Source organism: Rhinoraja longicauda, chromosome 6 (genome assembly GCF_053455715.1).
Source record: "Rhinoraja longicauda isolate Sanriku21f chromosome 6, sRhiLon1.1, whole genome shotgun sequence".
Classification (NCBI taxonomy): domain Eukaryota; kingdom Metazoa; phylum Chordata; class Chondrichthyes; order Rajiformes; family Arhynchobatidae; genus Rhinoraja; species Rhinoraja longicauda.
Window position 1 is genome coordinate 58458518 of NC_135958.1, and position 16831 is coordinate 58475348.

General features: G+C 40.3%; 1 protein-coding gene across 1 annotated transcript in view; it reads right to left on the bottom strand.

Annotated features, from left to right (window-relative positions):
* stx8 (syntaxin 8) overlaps positions 1-16831 on the bottom strand; it is a 155391-nt gene that overhangs the window by 26551 nt on the left and 112009 nt on the right. Inside the window, exon 7 of the mRNA XM_078401827.1 lies at positions 14973-15074. Coding sequence (XP_078257953.1) covers positions 14973-15074 — 102 coding nt within the window. The remainder of the gene's footprint in view (positions 1-14972; positions 15075-16831) is intronic.

Consider the following 16831-nt stretch of genomic DNA (forward strand, 5'->3'; position numbering starts at 1 on the left):
AGATAGCCACAAAATGCTGGAGTAACTCGGCGGGCCAAGCAGCATCCCCGGAGAGAAGGAATGGGTTTCGGGTCGAGACCCTTCTTCAGACTCCAGACATGCTGCCTGTTCCACTGAGTCACTCCAGCATTTTGTGTCTATCCTATGAATGTTTAACTCATTTTGTGGACAGATACGTCATGGGTCATCAAGTCTCAGACAAACAGCCACATCATAGCACCATCGAACTAACAGTGCAAAACCGCAAGTGGAATATTAGATCAGCATCAGGAGATATCTGTGTTGCCTTTCTTCACCAATTAAACACTTCTGGTTTTCTATCATGCTTAATATTTAACAGAGATTTCCTCAAACACTTTGTAGAATGTGATGAATAGTTTTTAAACTATTTTGAATCCTGTGAGGGAGCTCTGCCATTGCATATAAAATTATTTTCCCACCTTTGCAAAAACTAAAATATACTTTCCAAACATTTGCAGACTTTATAATTTTTTTAACCCAAATAAGCAGGCTTTAAATTTTTGTGACATTAAGATTGGTGATGAATATGATTCTTTACCGAACTCCTGGCTCAATATAAGGAAGTAGATGGCCCCCAGTAATTCAGTAGGACAAGGTTGTTGCCCTGAACTATAGAGAGAAGCTGGGGACCAGGGGATGAGGGGTGATCTAATAGAGGTGTATAAAACCTTGAGGGGAATAGATGGGGTAAATGAGTAGAGACTTTATCCCAGGGTAGGGGAATCAAGGAGCTCAGGAGGATGAGGGGTGATCTTATAGAGTACAAAATCATGAGTGGAATAGATTGGATGGATGCAAAGAGTATCTTGCTCAAAGTAGGGGAAAGATTTAATAGGAACCTGAGGGACAACTTTTTCAGACAGACGATGCTGGGTATTTAGAACGAGCTGGATGAGGAAGAGTAGAGGCAGATACAATACACCATTTAGAACACATTTTGATGGGTACATGGATAGGAAAGATTTAGAGGGATATCAGCCAAATGCAGGCAAAAGAAATTAGTTTAGTTGGGGCATCTTGGTCAGCATGGAGAGTTGGGTTGAAGGGAATATTTCCATGCTGCATTATTCTAGAACAGTAGACAGGTGACCACAATGCACCAGCAAGTGTTAGACCTATATTCTCCAGAGTTCAGAAGAATGGGAGGAGATCTCATTGAAACTTGCAAAATTCTTACCGGGCTTGATAGACAGGATGCAGAATGTTTTCCACAGTCGAGACTAGAATCAGGGCTCGACACAAAATGCTGGAGTAACTCAGCAGGACAGGCAGCATCTCTGGAGAGAAGGAATCGGTGTTGTTTCGGGACTCTTCTTCAGTCTGGGTGACGTTTCGGGTCGAAACCCTTCTTCAGTCTGAAGAAGGATCTCGACCCGAAACGTCACCCATTCCTTCTCTCCAGAGATGCTGCCTATCCCGCTGAGTTACTCCAGCATTTTATGTCCATCTTCAGTTTAAACCAGCATCTGCAGTTCCTTCATACACCTAGAATCAGGGCTCCCAGTCTCAGAAACAGAATAAGCTGTTTAAGAATGAGAAGAAGAGTAATGTCTTTACCCAGAGGATAGTGAATGTTTGAAACTCTACCTGGGTCTCTATTATTGACTTTAGTCAAAACAAACATTGATAGATTTCTGTATATTCATGGATACAAGCAAAATGGGGATTGTGCAGGAAAATGGTGGAAGATCAGCCATTTTCATACAGATTAGCATACAGATTAGCCAGAAAAAGTAGCATACCAGAGGACTGGGAGAAATTCAGAGTCCAGCAGAGGAGGACAAAGGGCTTAATTAGGAAAGGGAAAATAGATTATGAGGGAAAACTGGCAAGGAACATAAAAACAGACTGCAAAAGCTTTTATAGATATGTCAAGAGAAAAAGATTAGTTAAGGCAAATGTAGGTCCCTTACAGTCGGAAACAGGTGAATTGATCATAGGGAACAAGGAGATGGCAGACCAATTGAACAAATATTTTGGTTCTGTCTTCACTAAGGAAGACATAAACCGTCTGCCGGAAATAGCGGGGGACCGGGGGTCTAATGAGATGGAGGAACTGAGAGAAATCCAGGTTAGTCGGGAAGTGGTGTTAGGTAAATTAAATGGATTAAAGGCAGATAAATCCCCAGGGCCAGATAGGCTGTATCCCAGAGTGCTTAAGGAAGTAGCCTCAGAAATAGTGGATGCATTAGTGATAATTTTTCAAAACTCTTTAGATTCTGGAGTAGTTCCTGAGGACTGGAGGGTAGCTAATGTAACCCCACTTTTTAAAAAGGGAGGGAGAGAGAAAACGGGGAATTATAGACCAGTTAGCCTAACATCGGTAGTGGGGAAAATGCTAGAGTCAGTTATTAAAGATGTGATAGCATTACATTTGGAAAGTGGTGAAATCATCGGACAAAGTCAGCATGGATTTACCAAAGGCAAATCATGTCTGACGAATCTTATAGAATTTTTCGAGGATGTAACTAGTAGAGTGGATAAGGGAGAACCAGTCGATGTGTTATATCTGGACTTTCAGAAGGCCTTCGACAAGGTCCCACATAGGAGATTGATGTACAAACTTAAAGCACACGGTATTGAGGGTTCAGTGTTGAGGTGGATAGAAAATTGGTTGGCGGACAGGATGCAAAGAGTAGGAATAAACGGGTCCTTTTCAGAATGGCAGGCAGTGACTAGTGGGGTACCGCAAGGCTCAGTGCTGGGACCCCAGTTATTTACAGTGTATATTAATGATTTGGACGAGGGAATTGAATGCAACATCTCTAAGTTTGCGGATGACACAAAGCTAGGTGGCAGTGTTAGCTGCGAGGAGGATGCTAGGAGGCTGCAGAGTGACTTGGATAGATTAGGCGAGTGGGCAAATGCATGGCAGATGCAATATAATGTGGATAAATGTGAGGTTATCCACTTTGGCGGCAAGAACAGGAAAGCAGAGTATTACCTGAATGGTGACCGATTGGGAGAAGGGGAGATGCAACGTGACCTGGGTGCCATGGTGCACCAGTCATTGAAAGCAAGCATGCAGGTGCAGCAGGCAGTGAAGAAAGCGAATGGTATGTTGGCATTCATAGCAAGAGGATTTGAGTTTAGGAGCAGGGAGGTTCTGCTGCAGTTGTACAGGGCCTTGGTGAGACCGCACCTGGAGTATTGTGTGCAGTTTTGGTCTCCTAACCTGAGGAAAGACGTTCTTGCCTTAGAGGGAGTACAGAGAAGGTTCACCAGATTGATCCCTGGGATGGCGGGACTTACATATGAGGAAAGACTGGATAGACTGGGCTTGTACTCGCTGGAATTTAGAAGACTGAGGGGGGATCTTATAGAAACATATAAAATTCTTAAGGGGTTGGAGAGGCTAGATGCGGGAAGATTGTTCCCGATGTTGGGGGAGTCCAGAACCAGGGGTCACAGCTTAAGGATAAGGGGGAAGTCTTTTAGGACCGAGATGAGAAAACATTTCTTCACACAGAGAGTGGTGAGTCTGTGGAATTCTCTGCCACAGAAGGTAGTTGAGGCCAGTTCATTGGCTATATTTAAGAGGGAGTTAGATGTGGCCCTTTTTGCTAAAGGGATCAGGGGGTATGGAGAGAAGGTAGGTACAGGCTACTGAGCTGGATGATCAGCCATGATCATATTGAATGGTGGTGCAGGCTCGAAGGGCCGAATGGCCTACTCCTGCACCTATTTTCTATGTTTCTATGTTTCTATGATCTTCATGAATGTGCAGGCGGGGCAGGCTCAAGAGGGTGTGGGCTTCTTACTTCTTATGTTTTTATGCAATGCTTTGATTTTAAATATATGTTCTAAGAAACATGAGGTGCTGCATGCACAATAAATAATGACTTAAACCATCTTCCTTATGTTTGGGGGTAAAGAATAACCTTATTCCTTCTATAACCATAACAATGTTATTTTTGCAAATTGAAAGGAACGGTTTCTGACAGATCAATGATCGGGGTGTAAACGAGGTGACAGGGTGGCATAGTGGTGCAGTTTTAGAGTTGCTGCCTTACAATGTCAGAGACCCGGGTTCGATCCTGACTACGGGTGCTGTCTGTACGGAGTTTGTACGTTCTCCCTGTGACCTAGGGGGTTTTCTCTGGGTGCTCCGGTTTCCTCCCAGACTCCAAAGACTTACAGGTTTGTAGTTTAATTGACTTTGGTAAAATTGTAAAATTGTCCCTAGTGTGTGGGATGATGTTAGTGTACGTGGTGATCGTTGGTCTGTGTGGACTCGGTGGGCTGAAGGGCCTATTTCCGCACTATCAAGTAAAGTTACTAAAGTAAAGTGTGGTTTCTACAGATAATTATGTTGGTCTGCTTTCGTTGTTGGGAGTCTGTTTAACATGCTAAAATAGTCATTCTTGTAGAAACGCAGACATCTAAATAACATCTTGATCATCATTGGACAGATATATGGATACAAAGGGTTTAGAGAGCTGTAGGCAAAAGGAACAACCTGGTTGGCATGGACAAGGTGGGCTGAAGGGCCTGTTTCCATGCTTTACAGTGTAGTTTAGTTTAGAGATACAGCATGGAAACAGGCCCTTTGGCCCACCGAGTCCACATCGACCACCCGCTCACACTGGTTCTATATGATTCCACTTTAAATCCATTCCCTACACACTTTACAGAGGCCAATTAACCTACAAACTCATACATCTTTTGGGAAACCGGAGCATCTGGAGTAAACCCACACCATTACAGAGAGAACGTGCAAACTCCACACAGGCAGCACCCGAAGTCAGGGTCGAACCGAGGTCTCTGGCGCTGTGAGGCAGCAGGTCTACCAGCTACACCACTGTGTCACCCTTATGATTTCAATAGCTAAGTATAAACTGCTGACCACAGAGAAGGTAGAGTTCAAAAAAAAAAATTATAAACGTTAGAAATCTGAAATAGAAACACAAAGTTTTGAGAATACTCAGCAGGCCAGGTAGCATCATTAGATAAATAAAAGGTTAACACTTCAGGTTCATTGGAGGTTTCCTGCTGGTCTGGGAAAATACGCAGTTTGCATCTAGAAAGCACTATGAGAACTTAAAGTTAAGAAAACATCAAGTAACTACATTTCCAAAATGATTACATCAACCAGAACCTACATTAAAATGTAATTTCCGTCAAATTCTAATGTATGTTTTCCTTTTACTGAGATTTAATCCCTCTCAGAATGTCAATGATAAACTCAACAAAATTAATGATTAATAAATCTTTTGGCATTGGGTTATTAAATTTGACACTCCTCCACAAGGTTACTTCAATAAGGATGTTTTGCGTGCTGAATGCAAAGCATCATTAGTGGATAAGTTGGACGGATGAATTTATTTTACATGTGTAGGGATACAGCACAGAAGCAAGTGCTTCAGCAACCGAGTCCATGTCGACCATCGATTATCCGTTCATATTAGTTCTATGTTATCCCACTTTCGCATCCACTCCCTACGCGCCAGGGGCAATTTACAGAGACCAATTAACCTACATGCATGTCTTTGGGATGTGGGAGGAAACGGGAACACCCGGAGGAAGTGCAAACTCCATGCAGAGGTCAGGATTGAAAACTAGGTCTCTGGTGCTATGAGGCAGCAGCTGTACTGGATGCAACACTGTGCCACCCATCGTTCATTACACAAAATGCATACTAATGGAATTAAGTGACTTAAGGAGCAATAAAGACCTGATTATATTAGTGACACAACTTCTTACCGTGGTTGCTTCGATATTTTTGGTTACTTTATGCAAAAATTGATTCATCTCGAATAATGAAAGGCCTGGTAGAGTGGGTGTGGAGAGGATGTTTGCACTAGTGGAAGAGTCTAGGACCAGAGACTATAGCCTCAGAATAAAAGGATGTACCTTTGGAAAAGAGAATAGGAGGAATTTATTTAGTCTGGTGGTGATGAATCTGTGGAATTCTTTGTGGAGGCCAAGTCAATGGATATTTTTAAGGCAGAGATTGATAGATTCTTGATTATTACGGGTGTCAGAGGAGAAGGGAGAAGGCAAGAGAATAGTGTTAAGAGGGAAAGATAGATCAGCCATGATGGAATGTTGGAGTAAAGTTGATGGGCCGTATGGCCTAATTCTGCTCCTATAACATGAACCTATCTCTTTCTCCTTCACTGTCCACCTTGTCAAATTGCCCATTCAAGCTAACTTTGACGATATGGTCTTTAACACTTATAGTTTACGGAAATGATTATCATTGTAACTCAAATTTCACTATACCTTAATTGGTACAGGTGACAATAAACTGACCTTGAAACCTCGAAACCTTGTATCTCATGAAGTTAATTTAAAAAAAAAAAAATATATATATCTTTAATACTCTGAACAAAAAGTGATGGCAGGTTTGTTGAAAGATGCCAACACTCTGAGACACTGTTTTGTGCTCTTGCTAATATCAAAGGTTGCTGAGCTCTCCTGCCTGTAGTAAAACCTCATCCTTGTTAATATTCGGCAAACCCCCAAAGACAGTCTCAACTACATTTTCAAACTCGGTCACCTCATCACATGTAGGCTCTTCTTCAAAAGGCAACAAAGGAGAAACAAAGGTCATCGGTGAGCCCACACACATCCATTATGTCACATACTTGTTGGTGTGTAACCAAATAGTAGTATTTGGGACAATTTGTCACCTCCTGTCACAGTAGAATACTTCAGAAGCATTCTCTCTACATAACATCAGCAAATTTTGGAATTAACAGCGAAAGCTGTGAAAAAAGTTAGATTTGTTGACCTAAAGCAAATTTAAACGATTAAATTATAAAATGATTGAGTTTCTACGTAAAATTCACATTTAGCAAATCCATAAATATCCATCATTTACAGGATTAATTTGAGATTCATTTGCAATGTTTCTCTGAATCGGACACACTTGAAAACTATTTGAGATATTAAAATTAACAATTTTTCAAAATCTGTTTCAAAAGATGTTAAAAAAAATTAAAAAGATAAACTCTTAAATGAAAATAAACACTAATTGCTGGAGTAACTCAGCGGGTCAGAGAGAACATCTCTGGAGAACATGGATAGGTGACATTTCGGGTCAGGACCCTTCTTTCAGTCTGAAGAAGGGTCTCGACCCGAAATGTCACCCATTCCTTCTCTCCAGAGATGCTGCCTGTCCCGCTGAGTTACTCCAGGATTTTGTGTCTATTTTCGACCTGAAATGCTGCCTATCCATGTACTCCAGTGATGTTGCCAGACCCAGAGTTTCTCCAGCACTTTGTGTCTTTTTTTTGTAAACCAGCGTCTTCAGTTCCTGATGTTTGTCAACTATTTAATGAACTCAATTAAAAATATCTAATATCACCAGTACTCACTTGGCCCCTGCAGTTGTTCTCCTCCATTGAAATCAAGGGAGAAGAACTTGCTGGCCCAGCCCATACAGGTAGATTCTGTGTACAGTTTAGAGAGCTATAGGCAAAATGATCAACATTGTTCCGTTGTCGGTACATAACGCAATTAAACACTCTTGACTCTCTTGAATGTATAGGATTAATATAAATTCACAAGTATGCCCTTGATCAGGACAGTTATTTGATTTATGGCTCAGTAGCTGCAGTTTACTGCGATCAAATTCAATGAGAAAAGTACTGCAATGTCTGACACCCTGGCAAACTGTCACGTCTAACCTTGCAGTGAAATATGCTTTAATCAGTGAAGTGTGGAGCTATTATGTGCAAGTTTTGCATAGTCTACTGCTGGATTACATATATTCTTATTAGTGTCCTTCTTCCCTGCCAAATTTAGCTGTTTTGAAAATGTGAAAGTAACTCGAATATAAGATGCTCAGAACAATTTCCCTTTTGTTAAGATTCCAAGTTTCATGGAACATTTTGAAATCAAGATGCCAGGTGCATACTTAAGTCCATTAAATTCTACTCAACATTGCTAAAACAGATTATCTGGTCATTATTACACTGCTACTCATGGGAATTTCCTTTGACCAAATTGGCTGTCACGTTTCCTTTCTCAAAACAGTGACTGTTTCATTGCATTTGGAATGTCTGCAAAGGGAGGTGGAAGGTGCCATACAAGTGCAAGTCTTTCTTTCCGCACAAAATAATATTTCCCAGGATTAGCAAGCTATAAAAAAAATACAGACATTTAAATGATTACAGGATTGCTATGCAGTCACCCAACAAAATATTGAGAAACATAGAAGCTTTATACCACTGTTATAAACTTATGACTGATTTTAATTTAAGTTGCTCGCTCTGTCTATTAATGGATCAGTTATCTGCAGGAGCCTAAAGGACTCATACACCAAGGCTGCACACAGTGCTAGGATGTAAAAATACCACATCAGAACCACTAAATCCACTTCAAACATTAATAGGGATAGCTACTCGTACATTTATTAAGAAAATCCAGCCACACTAAAAATAATAATAATAATTTAGACAGAGAAGAGAAACTATTAGTTTTAATGGAAAGTGGACATATCTTTAGAAAGGAGATGAGGAGGAGTTTCTTTAGTCAGAAGTGAATCTGTGGAATTCATTGCCCCAGACGGCTGTGGCAGCTAAGTCATTGGGTATCTAAGGCGGAGGTTGACAGATTCTTGATTAGTAAGGGTGTCAAGGGTGATGGGCAGAAGGCAGGAAAATGGGGTTGAGAGGGAAAGATACAGTGCATTCAGAAAGTATTCAGACCCCTTCACCTTTTCCACATTTTGCTATGTTACAGCCTTATTTTAAAATGGATTAAAAATTTTTTTTATCATCAATCAACACACAATACCCCATTACAAAAAAGCGAAAACAGGTGTTTAGAAATTTTTACAAAGTAATTAAAAAGAAATAACTGAAATATCACATTTACGTAAGTATTCAGGCCCTTTGCTATGACACTCAAAATTGAGCTTATGTTCATCCTGTTTCCATTGATTATCCTTGAGATGTTTCTACAACTTGATTGGAGTCTACCAGTGGTAAATTAAATTGATTGGACATGATTTGGAAAGGAATATACCTGTCTTTATAAAGTCCCACAGTTAACCGTGCATGTCAGAGCAAAAACCAAGCCATGAAAACGAAGGAATTGTCCATAGACTTCCGAGACAGGAGTGTGTCGAGACACAGATCTGGGGAAGGGTATAAAACAATTTCTGCAGCATTGCAGGTCCCGAAGAGCACAGTGCCCTCCATCATTCTTAAATGGAAGAACTTTGGAACCACCAGGACTTTTCATAGAGCTGGCCGTATGGCCAAACTGAGCAATCGGGGGAGAAGGACCTTGGTCAGAGAGGTGACCAAGAACCCGATGATCACTCTGACAGAACTCCAGAGTTCCTCTGTGAAGATGGGAGAACCTTCCAGAAGGACAACTATATCTGCAGCACTCCACCAATCAGGCCTTTATGGTAGAGTGGCCAGATGGAAGCTACTCCTCAGTAAAAGGCACATGACAGCCCACTTGGAGCTTTCCCAAAGGTACCTAAAGGACTCTCAAACCATGAGAAACAAGATTCTCTGGTCTGATGAAACCAAGATTGAACTCCTTCACCTGAATGCCAAGCGGCACCACTCATCACCTGGCCAATACCATACCTATGGTGAAGCATGATGGTGGCAGCATCATGCTGTGTGGATGTTTTTCAGCGGCAGGAACTGGGAGACAAGTCAGGATCGCGGGAAAGATGAACGGAGCAAAGCAGAGAGATCCTTGATGAAAACCTGCTCCAGAGCGTTCTGGACGTCAGACTGGGGTGGAGGTTCATTTTCCAACAGGACAACGGCCTTAAGCATACAGCCAAGACACCGCAGGAGTGGTTTCGTAACAAGTCTGTGAATGTCCTTGAGTGGCCCAGCCAGAGCCCGGACTTGAAACCGATCGAACATCTCTGGAGGGGCCTGAAAATAGCTATGCATCGATGCTCCCCATCTAATCTGATAGAGCTTGAGAGGATCTGCAGAGAAGAATGGGAAAAATTACCCAAATACAGGTGTGCCAAGCTTGTAGCGTCATACCCAAGAAGAATTGAGGCTGTAATCGCTGCCAAAGGTGTCTCAACAAAGTACTGAGTAAAGGGTCTGAATACTTATGTAAATGTGATATTTCAGTTATTTATTTTTAATTACTTTGCAAAAATTTCTAAACACCTGTTTACGCTTTTTATTATGGGTTATTGTGTGTAGCTTGATTTAAAAAAAAGAATTAAAATTTTTTAAATAAGGCAGTAACGAAGCAAAATGTGGAAAAAGTGAAGGGGTCTGAATACTTTCTGAATGCACTGTACATCAGCCATGACTGGATGGTGGAGTAGACTCGATGGGCCAAATGGCCTAATTCTGCTCCTATGACTTATGAACATGCTGCAAATCATTCTTTCACCTACTTCCACTGACTCACATTGGAAGATATTAGTGTCCCTTGTACAGGCACCTTGTGTTTTACACATGTATGGTTTATGTGTTTGTAGAATAACGCACTTGTTCATTTAATACCAAAGCCTGATTTAAGCACTCATATTTTTTGATTGGGAATAAATTTACACCTGGCAGCAAGGCCGCGTTTTTGTTCAATTTACCCATTTTTGAATTTCAGGCTAATTTTCAAGAAGGTGTGGGCCAAACGTCTGCAAATAGGACTAGTTTAGATGGGGCATCTTTGTTGGCAAGGACGAGTTGGGCTGAAGGGAATGTTTCTGTGCTGTATGAATCTATGACTCTAATCAATTAAATTACAGGTCACAAACCCACCTCATTTTACCCGGGAGTCACTCTCAGAGCATCACTTACATTTGTGAGGAAATTTCAGTAGTTGACAGAACAACATTTACAAAAGATATATCTGGGGAAGGACACTAGGCTTCCTTCTTTCAAGCTAGGAAACTGCCACCTACACACTAATTAACCAGAGTGGCCTCTGTTGTTGCCTCCTGTTTGACTTTTCAGGTCCATATAAAACAGTCACGTTTGAGGAATGAATACATCAAAGTCTTATTTCCAAATGTAAGCATCAACCCCTTTTGATGCCATCTCAATCTGACCACCCAGTATTCTCTTCTGTAACTGCCTAATGCTTGCATTATGCGGTGGGACTGCCACCCACGTAAGAATATTTCTTGTCAATCCTTTTGAGCAAAAAGGTCCCCTTAATTTAAATATCAGTTGAATAGTAAAAGCACCGGCAGCTAATGACTCCTTGAAAATTATTAACATTCTCTTTAGACCGTGCTGCGCCAATAATACTTTACAATATAATTAATTCAACAACTGTTATTCATGCATTTAACATTTAATGAAAGTAACTTTGGAGCAACCCCAACTGTGTCAAATAAGGAATTGGAAGGTAACAGTTAGATGATTTTAGTAAGTCAGCAAGTGAATGATTTTTACTTGGCTGACAAAACAGCTTTGTAATTCTAACATAATTACTACAACAGTGTTTAAAATGAGCTATAATCATTTAAAAAACAACCGTTCCAGCCTTTGTAAACTATAATGTTCTGGCTTCCACCACTGTTAACCTGCTAATAAATTTGGAAACCATTATTCTGTGTTTTACAACTGAGTTAACAACATTCCCTTCAAGACAGAAACAATTTGGAACTACTCAGGATGCAAAAATTTGCAAGGCTCATTCTCAAGAGGCAAAAGGGGTGGTAAATTACTTGCTAAATAGATTATTGTAGGAGGAACTGCACTCAGCAGGCTTTGAGATGATTAAGCCCTGGGAAATTCATTCACCAAATACCAAGGCCCTTAGTTCTCATGTGTGTTTTACCTCTGGTTGAATTTTCAGTTGAAAAATGAGCGGGGCGCCCTTCAGTTGAGGTGCTGATTTTTATTACATTTTTGGCAACTTAAGAAAGTTTCTTAATAGAAAATAAAACTGGATTTGATTCTGTGGAGAACAGGGTCCCGAAAGGGTAGCCCTAACAAATCGCAGATTGTACTTACCACTGTCTGCAGTTTGGCAACAAAACACAATGGCATCATGTATGTATACACTTTACAGGCTGAACTCTTATTCACGGTAGGAAGAGGTTTCAGGCATAATGAGCCTTGTAGAACAAGATTGAAGTTTCTTAATTAAGTCAGCTGAAAGGCAGTTTAAGCAGTCTTCTTCTTAGATCCCTTAACCCCTAAGAGTAGTGATCATCGAATCAAAGCATTAAAATTGAGCTTGCAATTTTTTATTTATTGTGCCCTGTGCATAGTAAGGCCTCTTCAGCTCTCTCGCTGTTTCAGTGATTTTCGGCATGTTTCTGGTTTATAAACAAGTAACAAAGGGTCTTCTTGTGTGTCACGGAAGCCTTCCAGTAGGGCTGAATTTCATTCCTTAGCACTGCAAAGCAGCATAGTGTCTGGAGAGCTATTTAGCAAGATTCATCACATTTACATGTCTATACGAAATCAAAGGGTACATTAAAACATATCCAAGTTTTAATACCACACCAGGATTCAGATGCGAACAATTAAAATAACAATAAACAATTATGTGAAATTGCATTCCCTTGACCAATTTAATTATCAGATACTTGTCTCTCATCAAACTACCCTTTATTTTGACTCAAGCAGCCTTCTATAACTGCTGTGAAAATCTCGATGAACATAATCCCTCTTCTACTGCAGTTCCTTTATAATAATGGTTCTCCAAACAAGATCCAATTGTTTTCACGCGTTAAGTCACGGTCTGAATTGCTTTAGTTTTTCCGCTTTAGCAGCTGTGCGGGGTGGGCAACAAGGTGATTGTCATAACGAGGCATGGGGAGGCTGAAGAGGCACCCAGGCCTTGCGGTCAGGGGGCTGCACACTCACAGAAGCCTGATATCACAGGAGTTGCCTTTTAAAGCTTTTCATCGTGACCTGGCACGGGAGGCAGAGAGACTATCGAAGATGCCTCACAGCACCGGGCAGCACAGTGGTGCCACTGCTGCCTCACAGTGCCGGAGACCCGGGTTCCATCCTGACCTCATGCGCTGTCTGTGTGAAACTTGCTCGTTCTTCCTGTGACCACGTGGGTTTCAAGAGTCCAGGATGTTTTTATTGTCATATGTCCCGAAACAGAACAATGAAATTCTTACATGTGTTTCTTACTTGTGTTCACACCGGGTGCTCCGGTCTCCTCCCACATCCCAGAGATGTGTGGGTTTGTAGGTTAATCAGCCTCTGTAAATTGTCCCGAGTGTGTAGGGAGTGGATGGGAAAGTTGGGAAAACATGGAACTAGTATGATCAGCGATCAGTGTGGAATCAGTGGGCTGAAGGGACTGTTTCCATGCTGTATCTCTAAATTAAAAACAAAGAGCAATCATTTCACTGTTTGCTGCCCTAAACTCTACTTGTCCCCATTTTCCGTTTCAGCAACTATAATTCCTGCGTTTTGATTTTTTTCCCCTGCCTACTCATTAGTAATGCCAAGCAACAGTCAACAGACAAAGATTTGTGTCAAACAAAGAGAAGAGAGAGAAAGAGAAAAAAAGGGGGGAATAAGGAATTCTCCATTCCCTTCTCTGTAGGATTCATTAATATCCTAAACTGTTGGCACAGCCTAAAACAGTCATATGGTAACAAAGCACTGACTGACTCGAGAGTCTGGGATCTTCAAATAAACCTTGCAGGCTGTCATGACCACTAGGAAGCAGAATTAGTGCAATATTAGCTGACCTTCATTCTGTTATTTCTTCAAACCTGACAGCTATACTCTGCTTACTGGTTACTAGGTTCCCCTGTTGAATAATGTAAGCATTTCCCAGGCAATTCAATGGCAGTTTGGGAAGCAAATAAAACCAATCTTGAAGCAATATTTTTCACCTATTATTATGCTGCTCTACTTTTCATTAGGTTGAAGATCACCACTGTAAAAACAATGCTTTCGGTTAATATTATCTCCTGAAACAGAGATACATACTACAAAAGATATACTGCCACTATCAATCCAACCACAGTGTTGTGATGCAGAGAGAACAATAAGATTTTTACTTTCCAGCCATGGCATGTTGAATTGCTGTTCTTAATAATGCAAATTCAAAGCGAACAGCTACAGTGATCTGCATTCTTGCAACAGAAAGGACATGTTTGTTGTGAGAATTGCTAATTATCAAACAAAAAAGACTTTTAAATGTCAAAGCGTATAATTATAAGGTGCTAATGAATGAAGGCGAAAGTGGTGACATCAAAAATAGTTGAATGAGATCACAAGCACTCTGTATCTGTCAACTACACTGAACTAAACTAAAACAAAACAGAACTGAATTGAACTAGAGTAAACTGAGCCACAGTCGTTAAAGGTATGCAGGATGGAAAAAGGAAAACAATTTTGTCGATCATCTGACAGGGATTAAAAGATTTCAGAAATACGGTGGTAAATTTGTTTCCTTTTTTGAGGGCAAGTGGAATTTAAAATTTTACAATGTAAAAGAAAAATTGGGAGAACTAAACTAGACTAAGCCAGAGTCGTTAAAGGATGAGAAAGGAAAACAATTTTATAGATCACTTGATAGATTAAAATATGTCAGAAATACAGTGGTAAAGTTGATTCCTTTTTCTGAGGGTAAAAGGGATTAAAAATTTTACAATGCGAAAGTAAAGTTGGAAGAATAACTAATTGCAGCGACCCATTAATGATGGATGGCTTTGGCAGAAGCCTTGCGCTCTTGGGAAGCTACATTGCCTGGGTGCAGGTCATGTGTGTGTGCATGGTAACAGCTGCTGGGCCCTTGTAGAGGGCAGGGAGGTGAGAATTACTGTCAATGAATCCTCACTTAGTATTTGCACAGCTGCATATGCAAATCACATCATAAAGACAGGGCTTCTTCTTCTTTTGTCATACAAAAGGCTCCGAACAACAGTATATTCACATTCAACTACTAAATACTACTTCTGATGGACAAATGGGGAAAAAGGTTAAGGAGACCACGTTCAAGGGAAATCCAGTTAAAAAAACATCATGCATGCCACCTTGTGGATCGAGGGGTCTGTATTACACACATCCACCTACCACAAGATGTTGACTTCTTATCCACCAGTTTGACACGTCTTGTTTCATTCTGAATTCTGGAGTCCGTTTTATCTACCAAATGTGTAAGGTCATCGATGATTTCTGCGCGGAAAGAAACAGAAGGAAAAAAAAAGATATTAGTTTTCGAGTTGCCGTTATGTCAGAGCCCCGGGTCGATTATGAATGAAAGACAATTATGGCAAGAACGGCGAAATGCAATACTGTCACATTGGCACTTTGGGATGAAATGGTAAAGCAATGCTCAGCTAAAATCTCCACACGCAACTGGAGGAATACCAAGAAGAACATAGGGATTCAATAAACTTCTCCAATTACACGTTCTAAATACATTCTGGAAGTCATCAGTGGACTGCTGGTTGTGCGTTAGGTTCAGCATTCATCTATTCCGTGTTATTAACACTCATTGCAGATTTTCTAGCCCACATTTTTACTTCCAAAGTAAGACACCGACTAAAAGGATTAATTTTAAAAATTAAATGGAGATTCCTACAATTCTATTCTTGCTCGAAACAGAGACGACAATTGTGAGAGATGAACTGCACTTTGAACGAAACGAGCCTCTGAGAGTTGCGCCAAATTCTAATTGTTTACTTTTCTGTGAATTAACATTAAAAGCAAAATCATAGGCCGGACGTCTTTGAATTTTGTGGTAAAAAAAACAAGGCAAAATAAGTGAGCACATTACCATCCAAATATTCATTATTGAAGCATAGAGTAATATTTTGATGTAGAATGCATCTTTGTCTAAACTTTGATCTCGGAGGCTATAGTTTGGCATGAAAAGGATTTATCTAGAATAAAAAGCAGTGTGCTTGCAAATGTCAAGTCCTTTCAGCATTTGAAAACCATTTTAAGAATTTGCGCACAAATGTCAAAAGTAAAATTCTTTACAATGATTGTCACCTGAAGTACGCTACTCTGCATTCCTCATTTGTACTATTTACTTTGAAATCCTTGTCTTTTGGATACTTGATTCGCAAGGTATTTGAAGACGGACAGCCGGTGTCAACATCTCTTAAATGTTTCAGGAAGGTCATGAAAATATCTGATCACAAATCACTCCTTGGTGAACTAAACCTACCTGCAAACAACCAGTGAGCTAAACTTACAGACTAACCAGCTGTTTGATGCAAGCTATTTCTTTAAGTCATTTATGGATTTTCTCCCCCCAGGGTGTAGACTGACAAGAAAATTCTACAATGAAATGTGGACTCGGTCCTAGAGTTAGGACATTTGTTTTAAATTGATTGCCGTCAAAACGTTTTACATATTTATATGCCGAGACTTCAAATTATATCAAATAATAAACTTGTCAGTAAAACTAAACAAGGACAAAACCCCTAATAAACATTGTAACAAATTCTTAAAATATGCGTGTAAATATTAGGGACGTTTTTGTTTTTGAATTATTCTGAAACTGTTAAATTACTGTCCAAATGTATTTGTGATTCAACACAGATTTCTTTACTGACCAAAATTAGTAACAGGTAAAGAATTGTAAGGTCATTGTTTTTGATATTGTATTACTAATGATATTATGGTAAAGAAATGTCATTTTTGCTGACTTCCAGTGCTATTGCAATATTCTAACCCATCAGGAGCAAGACAAAAATAACAACTGTCAAACAATCGGCACATATTTAAAGCACTGATTGTCATCTGCAACTACAGTGGGAGGTGGAAATGTAGGTGGTCAGCTTACAAAATCAAAATCACGTCATTTATGGAGCAGTGTTTTAATTTCAGAAAGCATTTGTTCCACAGTTCCAGGGCGGAAAAATGGACCCATTTATTTCCATTCCTAACCCTATCCCTACGTACAAAATCTGCTGGCCCCC